We start from the raw sequence: 14,179 nt of genomic DNA on the forward strand, positions 1-14,179 counted from the left end.
GGAGGGGGAGTCAGGGGAGGGGCAAGTGACGCGGGGGAGCGGGGCGTGGGGGAGGGCAGCGATCGGGGTGGAGGAAATTTGGGAGGAGTGTCCGGGGGGCAGAAACTTAAAAGGGGGAGGGAACTGCGGCGAAGGAGACGTTCGGGGATGCGAGCGCAATGTATGAGGGGCTGTGGTGCCTCAGGTTTAAAAGAGCAGGAAGCTGAGTGAGAGAGGTCGGAGGAAAAGTGTCTTCGCTAGGCGGAGGTTACAGGTGGTGTCTCGGCAAGTGCTCTGAGGCTGGAGGCTGGAGGCGCGGAGAGGATCGGAGAGCTGTGTGGAGGGGACAGCTTAGGGGTTAGCGTCCTGGGGCGAGGACGAAGTTGGACTTTCTGAGGACTGGCAGGAATGTGCCTCCCGGCCCTGGGTGCTTCCCCCCTGGGGGGAGGCATCGTGAGGGTCTGTGGCAGGCTCCTCTGAGCGCTGAGCGGCCGAGGTCCACCTCCACGTATGGATCCAGGGCATGAGAATTCAGCCACACAGGCTGCCGTGATCGTACACCTCGATCCCGACTTCGCACCCCAGAGCCGTCCCCGCTCCTGCACCTGGCCCCTTCCGCGACCAGAGCTTGCTCCCCAGCCGTCCGAGCCGCCCGAGGTGGAGCCAGGTCTGGGAGAGAAGGTACACACGGAGGGGCGCTCAGAGCCAACCCTGTTGCCCTCCCGGCTCCCAGAGCCGGCAGGGGGCCCCCAGCCCGGGATCCTGGGGGCCGTAACAGGTCCTCGGAAGGGAGGCTCCCGCCGGAATGCCTGGGGCAATCAGTCATATGCAGAGCTCATCAGCCAGGCCATTGAAAGCGCCCCGGAGAAGCGACTGACACTCGCCCAGATCTACGAGTGGATGGTCCGCACTGTGCCCTACTTCAAGGACAAGGGTGACAGCAACAGCTCAGCAGGATGGAAGGTAACTCCGACCCCCTCCCCTCCCCACCAGTACCCTCTGCCCCGGGCCCCCGACCCTCATTACTGCCATTCGGGGGGCCCCTTTTACACCCACCCTCACCCCAGAGATCCACCTTCCATGGTCAATCAGGCAAACATTTACTTAGGACATAGTATATGCCACGCTCAGTGCTTGATGCTGGACGATCACAGATGAATAAGACACTGTCCTTGCCCTGGAGAAAATTGAATTCCCTGCTCACTGCTCAACACTCCAGGCACAAGTGTTGGCTTGGGCTGCCCCAAACACTTATTCCCACAGAGAAGTCTTTATCCTCTGTGCTGTGTGGATTCTCCAAAGAGTGCAGCCTTCTCTCCTCCCCCACCCTCCCACCCCAACACCTCTTCTCCCGTTCCTGTGGGATGACTTGGAGTCCCTGCTTGTCCCCCAATACCTCAAGGTAGAGGTTCTGTCCCAGAACTCCTCTACCCAAGAAGAGGGAGTGGAGTTGGCAAAAGGTAAGAAGAGTGATGATATTCAGGGGGTAACGTAGCTGATCTTACGCACTAAAAAAAGGGGGGCTGTGAGCTGCTACCTGCCTCAGTGTACCCTGTAATGCCAAGCAACTCCCCCTGGTAAGGGGCTCTCCAGTTTTGGGGGGAGAGCTGTCATTTACTGTTAAGGAATATTAATCATGGGAGAAAAAGGCAGAGGGTTCTGACTTCAGAGCACAGAGAACGTGAGGTAAGGAGCTCGCTAGGTGCTCTGAAAACTTGTCTTGCGAACTATGGGGCTCTAATCATGAAACTGCGGAGCTTCAACCCCTATTAATGTCTTGTATGACCATAGGTGGTGAGATCAGTGCGCCCTTAAGGAAGTACACAGGGTTGAATGAGCAGTCTCCCCCAGGTATAAGAGGTCGAGGGGTCCGTCCGATCTGCTGGGTGGCCAGGAAACAGGACAGCTGACGGAGACCCCTGGCACTATTTCTGGGTAGACTGCCACGCCACAGTCTCAGTTCATAAAGAGCTCCCCTCCTTGGTCCCAGCCTACACAGCTGTTTTTTCTTTTCCTTTAGGTTCATTTTCCAGGGTAGAAGGAATAACCATGAGTTGGTAGTCATGCTGTGGGAGTGTAGTTCCTCCTTATAGTTTACACTTATACGGAGCTTTTTAGTTTACAAAGTGGATTTTTAAATTTTTTTATTCTATTAGTCTTCACAGCAATTCTGAGATTCCACATTTTGCATATTAGGAAAGTAAGGTATAGAAAGGTTAGGAAACTTGCCTAATGTCATTAGAATGAGGACTTGAAGTCAGGCCTACCTATAAATCATATGCTATTGCTGCTCGTCCATGCTGCAACTTCTCTTCACTGGAGTGACGACAAAGCCAGTCAGACGGAGCCTGGGGCCTCGAAGGCCCCCCACGCCACTCCAAGGGGGAACCCTCACGTCTGAACTGGCTTACCTGAGGATGTACCAAGGTTACTACCACCCCACCAGGGGGCGGCACCCACTTAGAACAAGAAAGCTTAGTTCAGGTGGCTTGGGGAGCAATTAGCAGTCACCCCCTTGCAACGGGTAAGAATTATGGGCTCCTAGGGAGCTGACCTCTCCAGGTAGGTGGCTGTACCATGTACTAGTTCTAAGGCTTAAAGAAGACTGGACGAAGAGTTGGGCCTCATGTCTACTGAGTAGTAGGGAAAGGAATGGGCCTTCTCAGTAGACCCAGAGTTAGAGGATGAAAAGACTGCAGATCGTGGTGTAGAAAGTCAGTGTGGTTCTGTTACTAAGATCCCAGGCTGAATGGACAAGTGAAGGAACTAAGAATGTTAACGTAGCCGACTAGCTGAAGTGCCATTACTGCAGGGTCCCCAGGAGGTGGATTCTGGAGCTAGAGAGCCTTGGAATGAGAATCTACTTAACCATCTTTCTCCAGGCAAAGGGTGTCCTTATCTAGAGCACCAGTGGGAAGCACGTGAAGTGATTTGTGACTGTCCATAGCCTCAGCTTCCTGGTTGCTCCAAGCCCTTCTGGGCTCCTGAGTTTCTAAACACTAAAGAGCTCCATGTGGGAGGTCAAATGCCCCTAAGGTTGGAGATCCTGTGCACATATTCCTGAGGCAAGTGGGGAAAGGAGGTAGGGAAAGAGAAGGGAGGTGTTTTTGTGTGTGTTTTTTGGCGGGGGGGGGGGGGGGGACACAAAAGGGTGGCTTAACCAGCCTGGGGCAATCATTAGAAATAAGTTGCTCTGGGGGCTTAAGAATCTGCCAATCTCCATTCCCGGGGCCCCTGGGAAAAAAAACTTATCTCTAGCAAAATATCAGCAGCAAGGGAGGAAGAGAGAACACATAGCTTCTATTACCCAAGGCACTCGAGAGCCAGCAGTCTCCAGGGGAGCCTTGCCACCACCCGGAGCCACCCACCAATCAGGCAAGCGGGAGCCTGAGTATGTACTGGGAGCTTGGCACTCTGAGGGGGCACTGCTGGGGGGTGCCTGACTGGACGGCAGGATCCGTGTCCTGGGCGCATACACTTGATGCGACTAAATCTGTGAAACTAAACCACACCATGGACATGGGGGAAAATTGTGCGGAACAGATTAAAAATAGTGCACAAGAAATTTGACTGCAAAAGCCAAGCAGGCACTTTATAAAAGAGAGGAGACTTCAGCTCCGTCTGGATAAAGCAGTAGAATTTAGAGAGGGGAGCTTCTTCCCAGGACAAGAAGGGACGGAGGGAGGGAGGGAGAGATGGAAGAATGTGCCTTGTGTATCTGAGGGCCTGTGAGAAGCCTTTCCTGAATGTAGTTGAGGGTGTATGTCCTCGAATTGGGAGAAATCAGAAAACAAGGAATCCTCGAATCCTCTGGAGAGCTGGGGCCCAAATGCCCTGTGAGGAGTTGAGTGCCAGCTGTGCCCAGGTTCCAGCCCCTCAGCCTGTTCAGAGAACTGGCTTGGGACAGGGTGGTTCAGTCCTGGGCTGGTGTTGCGCCACTGTCCCCGAGCCTGCATTCTGAAACTATGGAAGGTTCTTTCCCATCTGAGCCTCGTTCTTGCTAAACCAGAAGCACATCTCCCTGACGCCCCCAGACAGCCCCTCAGACACTTGGGAGGAGCTCAGCGCAGTGAGCTCTTTGCAGGTGGGCGCCCTGCCTCCTCCAATGGGTTGTTATGCCAGTAGTCACTCCGTGCCCCTGGTGCCCCTGGTGCCCCTGTTCGGCAGAGGCGAAGGCCAAGGCGGGACCATGTGTGGTCTTCTCCCCCATCCACCCCTACCTTTGCCCGGTTTACCTTGCATGTGACTAGCTTTGACTCTCCAGGAACACCCCTGCTGTGTCACAGCTTCCTTTCCTACCAGACTGCGCCATGGAGCCCCTCCCCCACACACACCTAACGTCCCTCTCCTGCTGCCTTTGTCCTCTCCAGAACTCCATCCGCCATAACTTGTCCCTGCACAGCAAGTTCATCAAGGTCCACAACGAGGCTACCGGCAAGAGCTCTTGGTGGATGCTGAACCCCGAGGGAGGCAAGAGTGGCAAGGCGCCCCGCCGCCGGGCAGCCTCCATGGATAACAGCAGCAAGCTGCTCCGGGGCCGCAGCAGGGCTCCCAAGAAGAAGCCAGCTGTGCTGCCAGCTCCGCCTGAAGCTGCCACTTCGAAGAGCCCTGTTGGCCCCTTTGCCAAGTGGTCAGGCAGCCCTGGCTCTCGAAACCGCGAGGAAGCCGATGTGTGGACCACCTTCCGTCCACGAAGCAGTTCAAATGCTAGCACTGTCAGCACCCGGCTCTCCCCCATGAGGCCCGAGTCTGAGGTGCTGGCAGAGGAGGAAATGGCAGCCTCAGTCAGCAGCTATGCAGGGGGTGTCCCTCCCACCGTAAAGGAAGGTCTGGAGCTGTTAGATGGGCTCAACCTCGCATCTCCTCACTCCCTTCTATCTCAGAGCAGTCTCTCTGGCTTCTCTTTGCAGCATCCTGGGCTTCCGGGCCCCTTACACACCTACAGCACCTCCCTCTTCAGCCCAGCAGAGGGGCCCCTGTCAGCAGGCGAAGGGTGCTTCTCCAGCTCCCAATCTCTGGAGGCCCTGCTCACCTCTGATACACCACCACCCCCTGCTGATGTCCTCATGACCCAGGTAGACCCCATTCTGTCCCAGGCTCCCACGCTGCTGCTGCTGGGGGGCATGCCTTCCTCCAGTAAGCTCGCCACAGGAGTCGGCCTATATCCCAAGACCCCAGAGGCTCCAGGCCCCAGCAGTCTGGTTCCCTCCCTTTCTATGCTAGCACCACCTCCAGTCATGGCGGATGCTCCCCTCGCCAAGAGCCTAGGGGATCCTATGCTGACACCCCCTACTGATGCTACAAGCCAAGACAAAATGCCTCAGGATCTCGATCTTGACATGTATCTGGAGAACCTGGAGTGTGACATGGATAACATCATCAGTGACCTCATGGATGGGGGTGAGGGACTGGACTTCAACTTCGAGCCAGGTATGGCATCCCTAGTCGCAGGAGCATCTCAGAACCTCCACCCATTCCTGGGTGTCCAGCTAGTTGAGCAAGGGGGAGACTTAGAACAAGGGGTAGATAGAGCTCCTGGGGAATTGGCGGGGAGGGTGTCCCATTAGAGTGGCAGAGCTTCCAGACGGTCCCTCCAGGGCCCCTCAGCCGGGCCCATCCCTTCGAGATGGCACAGGAGAGTTGGGAGGAAGGGCTGTCTCTGTTTTCCTGCAGTGTTGACCATGATGGTGGAAAGTGGGCATGCCCCAGATGAGCCTTTTACCTTGTCCTCCATTTCTTTTTCCCACAGATCCCTGAGCCATGGCTGGAAGCTTTGTCCCCTGCTTCAGAGGTGGAGCCAGGCGTGCCCATATCCACTCTTTACCCTTGACCCCTCCCCGGGAATTTGGTACCCTGCTTTAGAGCTAGGGTGGGGTTTACTCACACGGGTGTTGAGGAAATTATAAAGATAAAGCTGCCCCGTATGGGAACTATGGGGGGAGGGAAAGGGGCTGGGAGAGGGAGGGAGTTTATTCTCACTGTGCCAATTAGGGGGTAAGGCCCCCTCTTGGGAGCCATCCTTGGCTCCCCTCATTCCCACCCCTAAGTTTTGTAGCAGGGGCGGGCAGTGCTGTTGGAAATGTGAAGTCACCAGTGGCCTTACCCTGCCTTTGGGGGCAGGATTTTTTGTAGCATCTTATCTGAGCTGGTCCAGGCTAGGTTGAGCCTGGGGGTTTTATGCAGTGGCCCCTAAGGCCAGTGGGGGGGAGTGGGGACCTGGAAGGGCCAAGGTCTGAGCCCTGGAGTGGCTCACCAGGCCAAATCACCCTTGGAAGTCTGCACATAACAGAAAGGCTTTTTATAAACTTTTAAAGAAATATAAACACAAATATAGAGATTTTTAACCGTGGCAAGGTGCTAGTGATGGGGACAACGCTTTTTTGTTTCTGAAGGCTTTTGTCATAGTCACATGATGGAAACACTACAGATATTACTTGGGGAAGCATGGGGGTACACGGGTGCTGAGCTAGAAAAGGCGTTCCCACGCGCACCGGGTCTAGAACAAGGCCCACGCGCAGAACTAGCTTCATTTCCCTCAGGAAAAAGCTAAGCCAGGCCTCCACATTCTGTCACCTTGTGCCTAGGAGTGTGTGGTGTTGGGGTGCAGCCACACTCTCACATCACTCCTTGTGGGTTGGTGCTATGGTGGGAGAGTGCATTGAACGCCAGGCATTACTTTGTGGCCTGGGAAGGGGGTGGGAGTGGGAAGAGAGGGAGGGAAGGATTTAGGGTGGTAAAGTCAGGCACAGAGACCTCCCTGTTCAAGGCCCCTGACAGCTGTCCCTGCCCTTCTTCCTCTTGCCAGACTCCAGGGGTTGTGTGGAAGTGTGTGTGGTGGCAGGCAGGGGGAGGGGTAGAATAGGGAAGGGGTACTGGGGAGCTTGGCTGATGGTCTGGGAAATGAGCAGGGATGAAGGGGAATGTGGATCAGGTTTACTAGCACCTGCCAGGGAGGCCATCTGGGGCTCCTCCACCCCAGCCCCCAAAGCAGCCCCTCCCTTTCCCCTTGCATTGTCTCCTCCCCCCTCACCCGCCCCTGCTGTGGGTTCCCATCATTTCCTGTGTGAGCGCCTGGCCTACCCTGATTGTATCATGTGCTAGATTGGAGTAGGGAAGTGTGTCAAATCAATAAATGAATAAATCCAATAAATGCCTATACCCAGCTCTGGTTTCTGCTGCCTTACTGCCCACCTCGGACAGGGGGAGGGAAGGGCAAAGGGAAAGAGTTGGCGGGAGGGACTCCCCAGAGGAAGAGATGTGGGGGGGTGGGGGAATTTCTGCTGGCTGAGGTGGCGGGGTGTGGGGGAAAAGGACCATGGGCCACCTAGCCCCAGCAGAATAGGCGGGCTGTCATAGCCCCCCCAAGGGGAGGTATTCTGGTTGGAAAAGCCGCCACCCCCCTACTCTGTCCAGCTGACCCTCAAAGGCTCATTGTACTAGACTTCCCAGTCTTCCTTCACCCAACCCATGTGCTGGCCCCAGCCCTCCCCTGCCCACCCTCGAAGTCTCCTCAGTGCCATGCTGGGAGAAGGAGGCTTTCTTGAAAAAGGAACCTCACATTAAATTCCAGGGATTTCATACCTAGTAGTGCTGCTTTCACTTGGTTACTTTTTATTTAGTCTTTGTCTGTCCCTCTTACCGAGAAAGTCCGCTCTGGTCTTGTAGAACGGACCCTTGCCAGTGGCCCTGTCTTCACCTGATTTGGACTGTAAAAGGAATGGGTCAGTAAGACGAACAGGTCTGTGCAAGGAAGCTTTGTACAAAGCAGGGCCAAAGGCAAGACCAAAGTGGGGAAGGTGAGTCTTGAGCATGGATGTTGGATTTGGAAAGGAAATTCGACCCTGAGGACCCGAGGGGAGGAGTCTCTGGTTGGCTGGTGGGGGAAGGGGGTGTTGGGGCAGACCAGATTTGGGGAGTCTTACTGAAAGTTTCATGGAGGATTCAGCTGAAGCTACTTTCTGGGCAGCTTCTTGCATTTTGAGCGTTTTCAGTCGACTCTTTTCCAGCATGTCACATTGTGTGCGCAAGGCATCTAGAAAGCAGGAAAAGGCACCCACACCTCTGAGGACTGGAGATCTTACCTACCCAGTGCCATACCTCCCATCACTCAAATGGTTACTTGGAGCAAGCGGGCCTAAAGTTAGGCTGAGGAGTGGTCTGAAGATGCCTAAGCTCCAAGAGAAAAGGGTGAAGGGGAAGATGGACATGATGGGGTGCTGAGAGGGAGCTCGACCTCGAAGATGGCTGAGAAGTGGGGGGAAGGTGAGTGACACGTGCACGCTCCACCTGGTTGGAGCTAAACTCCCTCCTAAAGTGGACCTAGACCCTATTCCCCTTTCCCTAGGACTCTATGATCCTACTGGTTGTATTGCAGCAGTCCCACTCTAAATACTCTATCACCAGCTACATACAGCAGTGTCCATGTTCTCCATCATGCTGCTTACCAATCAGCTCGGGTGTTGGAGTCTTCAGGAGTGGCACGAAAGCTAGGTAAGCATTCTGAAGTCGGGTTCCTGTGAACACAGCAGTGTGCTATCCCCAGCCCATCACCCAGTCTCCACCCTTCCAAAGCCCAAGATTTCAGGATCCCAACACTCAACACTACCTTGAGCTGGTGTACCTTATTTCTTCCCCACCGGGTCTGCCTCTAGGGTCAGGTGGGAGGCATGGTATATGTGAACCTAACCCATTGTCACTGAGGCAGTGCCCCTTCTTAGGCTGACTAGACATGGTCAGTGGGATCTGGTTGAGGGTGCCCTGTTTTAAGGACAAAGTCCATAATCCATCCTGAGGGCCTTGCTCTATCTCTGGGGAGTACTCCCAAGCCTCTACCTGGTGCTCCACGCTTCACCCTACAAACGTAGTAGGTGTTTCGAGCTGTAAGGAATTTGGTGGCATATTCTCCAGGGGGCTTCATCAGGAAAAACAACTTCATTGTCCCCGATTCATCACACAAATCGATGGTATCTGGAGGGAGGCCACAGGGTAATTAATTGGAACAGGTAAGGAAGGAGAGCAGGAGCGAAAGGGGCCAGTGATCCTATCCAGAAAGGGTTGGAGGAAGTTGTCGGGATTCAAGGAGCTCTCTTCTTGCCAGCAGAAGGGTTTGGGGGCTAGAGATGACCCTACTACTTCTGACCCTTGGCCATTATTCCCCTCCCCAAATTCCTCACCTGTTTTAGCCAACCCCACTTTACTGCGGGTGTAATGCAGCAACGGGAAGACACAGCAATTGATATTGACCAGAAACAGCTGATTATCTGAGGAGAGATGGGACGAGGCGTGTGGTCCTTCTCTAGTTATGCTGTCCCTGTGATCTCCACTGCCCTCAAACTTTCCCAGCTCCGTGATGCCCCTCACCTCCATGTTTGATGTAGGCGAACATGCTCTCAGATGTCACTCTCCAGACATGTTGAGGGGAGGAGGGGGGGAGGGAATGGGTCCAAGGGGTTGGGGGACTGAAGAAGCGGATGGATCACATTGCCTGAGGGGGTCCAGACTGAGCAGACAGGAGAGAGCTATTGGTAGTAGTGGACAGCCAACGCCCCTAGAGGTGGGGCCTGAGGCTGCAGTTGAGGGATTATGAGGTCAGAGGTGGTATGAGTGACAGAAGGTGGAGTAGAACCTGGGTGAGGTCTGTAAAGGATTTGCTGAGAATGGGGGCAACATGGTAAATCTAACTCTGAACTGGACCCCAGAAGGAGTGCAGGACACCTAGAGAGAAGTAAGTTTCTGGAACAGTAAGAACTCTTTTCTAGTTAATTTGTAGTATTACTACTTCCACAGCAGGAGTCTACTACTCCTTTTGCTACCCTGGGCACCATGCCCCCCACCATTACTGTACCCCACGTTCCCCTTGCTCCCCACCCCAACAACAGACATTCTTGATGATTATGAACAGAAACTTTATTTCTCATTGATTTGGCAACAATTGAAGGATGGATGGAAAGAGGGAGGGAGAAACATGTACAGGTCAAAGGGGCAATTCTCAAGGAGGAGATACTGAATGAGGGGGCGGTCATAGGGGGCACACAATTCAAAACCAGCTACAGGGGGCAAGGCAAACATTGGACCCAAGCTAGTGGGATGAGGGGGAGTTAGTACAGTTTAGGGTTTGGGGCTACAGGACCCTGGGGTTCTGTCAGGGTATCAGGGTTCAGGTCTCAGGTTTCAGGGTATAACATGGGGGAGCCCAGTAGGGGCTACGCTGGCTGCTGGGGGAACCCTCAGGCCCTTCCCCTGGAGCCCCTCCTTTGGGGGGAATCTCACTGACGTGGCAGAACCTTTCGCTGTAGTCTGACTGCAGACTCTCCGCCAATCCCTTAGACACACCACTCCAGGCCTAAAGACAGACATCTCCAGGTTAGGGGTCAATTAGGGCCAGGAAGTAAAAGACCCCGGCTCTGTGCCAAGCGACCTCTCATGACAACATCTGTACCACTGTGATCACAGGAGGAACACAGACTCGCGGGCCCCCGATACTACTGTTTCCATCTGCCTCACCCAATCTATAATCAGTTCTTCTGTGTGTCTCTCTCCGTCTAGCCCATCCCCCAGTTGGTCGGCCACATCCTGACAGTTAGGGCAGGTCCCCCTCTCCTCCCCTCCCCTCAGCCCCTATACTCTGTCCATCTTGCTGACAGGCAGTCAGCAGTTGACAGACTGCAGTGTACCTAGGACCGTGTTCTCACCGAAAAGTTCCCGTGGTATTCAGTAACCAGATCTTCTAGGTTCTTCAGGGTAGGAATTCGGGGCATTGTCCTAGGTGGGGGGACAAAGAGGGAGCAGCAGCACATTGGTGACGCTCTTTTATGACCCTTCTGCCCGCTCCCCCATATTGAAGAAAGAGGTTCCATGTGCTCTGTGCTTGCCTCTTCCTTCGACCACCACGCCCACCTGGGTGACCCCTCATTCCTTACTGTCCTGCCCTCTGCTTCTGGAGACCCTGCAATAACTGTCCTCTACTATTCGCAGCCACTCCCACCTCCTCTTCCTAGGCTTCTGGAAGCCTTACCGTTCCAGCCAGCAGTACACGCAGATGAGGCTAATGACGAGTCCCATGGAACCAAGGGGGATGAAGACGGCCTTCAGTGCAAACAACAGCAGGGTCTCTATGGCGAAGGGGCAAGAAAGAGGGCACCAACATTTGCCGCACCCCCATGACATGCCAACATTGGTGGAGCCCCAACTGGGTGCCAGGCACTGTGCTAAACACTTTCCGTATACTTAATTCTCCCAAATCCTGAGGGGGGGGACCAATTAGTATCTCCATTCAATAGATGAGGAAATACAGTCAAAGAAGTTAGTGATGCGCCCAAGATCAGAGACAGTAGGTGGCAGAGGCAGGTTTAAACCCAAGGTCTGGTTGGTTCCAAAGCCACCTGCAGGCTCCCAGGGAATGCTATAGGGGTAGCTTATACATTCTGTCTCACCTTCGAGCACTCCTTGGTCTCCTTCTCAATCCAGCCCCCTACTCCAACAACACAGCGACCCACCACACCCCTACACAGAAGAACCCTGCTTCCCAGGGGTTAGGGTTGACCAGCGAGGGGACATGGGCCACCAAGTTTGGGAGCTCAGGGGTAGGGAGGTAGAGCCAAAGACAGTGGTGCTAGAAAGGTTGGGGTGCTGGGCTCATGGGCCCCTTTACCGTTTGAAGTATGGTTGCCCCATTTGATCGGGCGGCTCCATTTACTCCAGAGCTGAGAGCTTCCACAGAGTGGGTTATAGCGGCTCCGAACACGGAACGTGTAGCACTTCTGCCCATCCACACTAGGCAGGGTGAAGCTCGGTCTGTGGTCTACTATTTGTTCCTTGGGGAGAAAGAGGGTGAGGAAAAGATGGGTGTCCATGAAAGAAGGGAGAATTAAAACTGCTGTCCCCACCCCGACACCTTCTGGTTCTTCCCACTCCCTCCTTCGTCTCTTGACTACTCAAGCCATACTGCTTCCTTCACTAACTAGAGTCTGATGCCTCTCTCCAGATCCCCTGGAAGGCTTCCTTTTGTTTTCTTGCCTGTCTGGCGTAGGGAAACCTTAATGAAAACTCACTGGTGACAACAGGGAAAGGACTTGGAGGAGGGCAGAGGGTGGGCAGGGAAACTGGAAGGTAGACAACAGGAGCTTGGGGTCAGGCCCTCCGGTTTGGCTGATTGAATCCTTGATCCCCCCTTGCTTGGCCTCAGCTGCTGTCCCCAGTCACTCACAGTCCAGCTGTGGTCCCGGTCACTCTGGTACTGCACCATGTACTCCAAACAGTGGTCCAAGTCTCTGTTGCTCCAGCTCAGCTCCAGCTGGGACTCACTGAGGTTGCGAATCGTTAGGTTCTCTGGAGCCCGGGGGATCACTGGAGACATGTGTGCATGTGTGCTCATTGCCCTGGAGGAAGTGCTCTGATCCCTCCTCCCTTCTCTACCCCGATCCCTCACCTCCTCCTTTCTGCCCAAGCAGCCTTCCGTAAAAGAACCCCTCTCTGTATATACTCCCCTGCCCCACAATATCCCTGGACCCTTGAGCTCCTTTCCAAATTACCCAGATCCTGAAGTTTCAGCTTCGTTGTGGCCTGCCTGCTAGGCTGCCATGGGTCCTGGAGCCGGACAACAAACGTTTCATAGAGATGGATCTCCTCTTTTTGCAACCAACAGCCAGAAGTGATGTCTGAAGAGAATAGATAGTGGCCACACTCCTGGACTTTGTCATAGTCAGAGTTCTTGTACCTAGAGAAGGGTCGGAAGGAAGAGGAATGGTGGGGTGAACTTGGGTACTGTACACATCCCCAGCCCAGCCTCGCATCCTCTGAACTGACGAGTTATAACTTACCCCACGAGGAAACAGTGGGGAGCCTGGGATGCTGGCTACCCTCTTTCTGGGCCCCCATGCAGTCTCTTACATCCAGCCCACCTCCTCTTTCTCCCCTGTGCTATCCCCTCTTCCCTTTTCATACCAATAGTGCAGAGTCAGGTTGGTGGGCTGAGGATCAGAGCTGCTGTTCCAAGTGCAATTCATGTACTCAATATTGAACACAAAACACTGAACCTCTGGGAGAGGCGGGGAGGAAACACTGAGGGTCCCAGGAGGTGTAGAGGTCAGGAAGAAATCTAGGTTGGCAAGAAAATGAAGTGGGGGAGGGGAAGAGAAGAAAGGATGGTCAGAAGAAGAAGCAGTGTGAGGCAGGGAGCCCTTCCCCAGCCTCCCCACAGTACTCTTAAACTCTGTCTGCATCCTTGTCATATCCAGTGGCAGGTTCCAGATTTCTGGAACGGCCCCTTCCCACAGCCTCCCTTCTCACCAACCCGTCCAGTCCCAGGTTTCCCACCAGCTGTGATGTCTTCATTCCCACTGGGTGTGAGGACCGTTGGGGTCAGCCCCACCCCCAGCAGAGGCAGTTGCAGGAATAAGAGGGATCCGAGAGGCAATGGTGGCTTCAACATGGTGCTCGCTCTTCGTTCCCTGGGTGTACTGTGTCAGGAACCTGGGCCCCTCACCCACTGCCCACACATTTCCTTCTGTCATAGCTTCCGGTGGAAAGAACCTTAGAAACCAGGGCTTTACAGTGGGTGTGGCAAATGTGTACTATGACACAGGTCAAGTCTTCTGGGAGATTAGGTATTAATCTAATCTGCGGGTATAACACCACCCCTCTGCGAAGTGTTGTTAAGTACATTGGGTACACAATATTGTCACAGACTCCAGAATCCTTAGGCTACCTATATCCTGGGAAGGATCTGCTCACCACCACCACCACCACTACCACCACCATTCCCAACCACCTTCTCATCAAAATCATTGTATCTCAGGTAGCGGAGCGTCTGAACCTCTTCCCCATCCTGTGCTATGCTCCTTCCTTGGCTCAGGCATCCTGAAACCTCTGTCAAAGCTCTACTGTCTTGGCTGGATGCAAAATACAGTCTTGACTCCTGTGGGCTCATGTCTTTCCTCTGACCTAATGCACACCAGAACATCCACTCTTAGCTCCTGCCTGTGCTGGGTCCCCGTTGAGACTGGTGGGTGAGGAGGTGTGACTTAGAAGTAGATTCTAGAAATGGAGGAACAACAATACTAGCTTCAAACTCCTCATCTTCCCCTAGATCTGCTCCCGGTCTCAGTTGATGGTATCATGACCCTCTCAGTCACCTAGACGGGAAATCTCAAAGTCATCTGCAATTCCTCACTCTCTCTCTCTACCCTGAGAATCCAATCAG

At 54.1% G+C, this 14,179-nt stretch overlaps 2 protein-coding genes and 1 long non-coding RNA gene across 3 annotated transcripts; 1 reads left to right on the forward strand and 2 right to left on the reverse strand.

The window, feature by feature from the left end:
* Positions 1–75: 75 nt before the first annotated feature.
* On the forward strand, positions 76–7,141 carry FOXO4 (forkhead box O4). Its single transcript, XM_019748002.2, has 3 exons — positions 76–942; positions 4,350–5,409; positions 5,729–7,141. Exons 1-3 carry the CDS (start codon positions 490–492, stop codon positions 5,734–5,736), a joined length of 1,521 nt encoding a protein of 506 aa, XP_019603561.1. The 5' UTR covers positions 76–489; the 3' UTR covers positions 5,737–7,141.
* Positions 7,142–7,518: 377 nt separating this feature from the next.
* On the reverse strand, positions 7,519–8,949 carry LOC141569757 (uncharacterized). The gene is made up of 3 exons (XR_012493553.1): positions 8,812–8,949; positions 8,424–8,492; positions 7,519–8,011 (listed from the first exon to the last, which is right to left on the reverse strand). It is a non-coding gene; the product is annotated as an uncharacterized LOC141569757 (long non-coding RNA).
* Positions 8,950–9,867: 918 nt separating this feature from the next.
* IL2RG (interleukin 2 receptor subunit gamma) lies at positions 9,868–13,451 on the reverse strand. The gene is made up of 8 exons (XM_019747917.2): positions 13,294–13,451; positions 12,922–13,075; positions 12,510–12,694; positions 12,185–12,324; positions 11,630–11,792; positions 10,994–11,090; positions 10,671–10,740; positions 9,868–10,321 (listed from the first exon to the last, which is right to left on the reverse strand). Exons 1-8 carry the CDS (start codon positions 13,406–13,408, stop codon positions 10,136–10,138), a joined length of 1,110 nt encoding a protein of 369 aa, XP_019603476.2. The 5' UTR covers positions 13,409–13,451; the 3' UTR covers positions 9,868–10,135.
* Positions 13,452–14,179: the final 728 nt, after the last annotated feature.

Source organism: Rhinolophus sinicus, chromosome X, assembly GCF_036562045.2.
Source record: "Rhinolophus sinicus isolate RSC01 chromosome X, ASM3656204v1, whole genome shotgun sequence".
In the NCBI taxonomy this organism is placed as follows: Eukaryota; Metazoa; Chordata; class Mammalia; order Chiroptera; family Rhinolophidae; genus Rhinolophus; species Rhinolophus sinicus.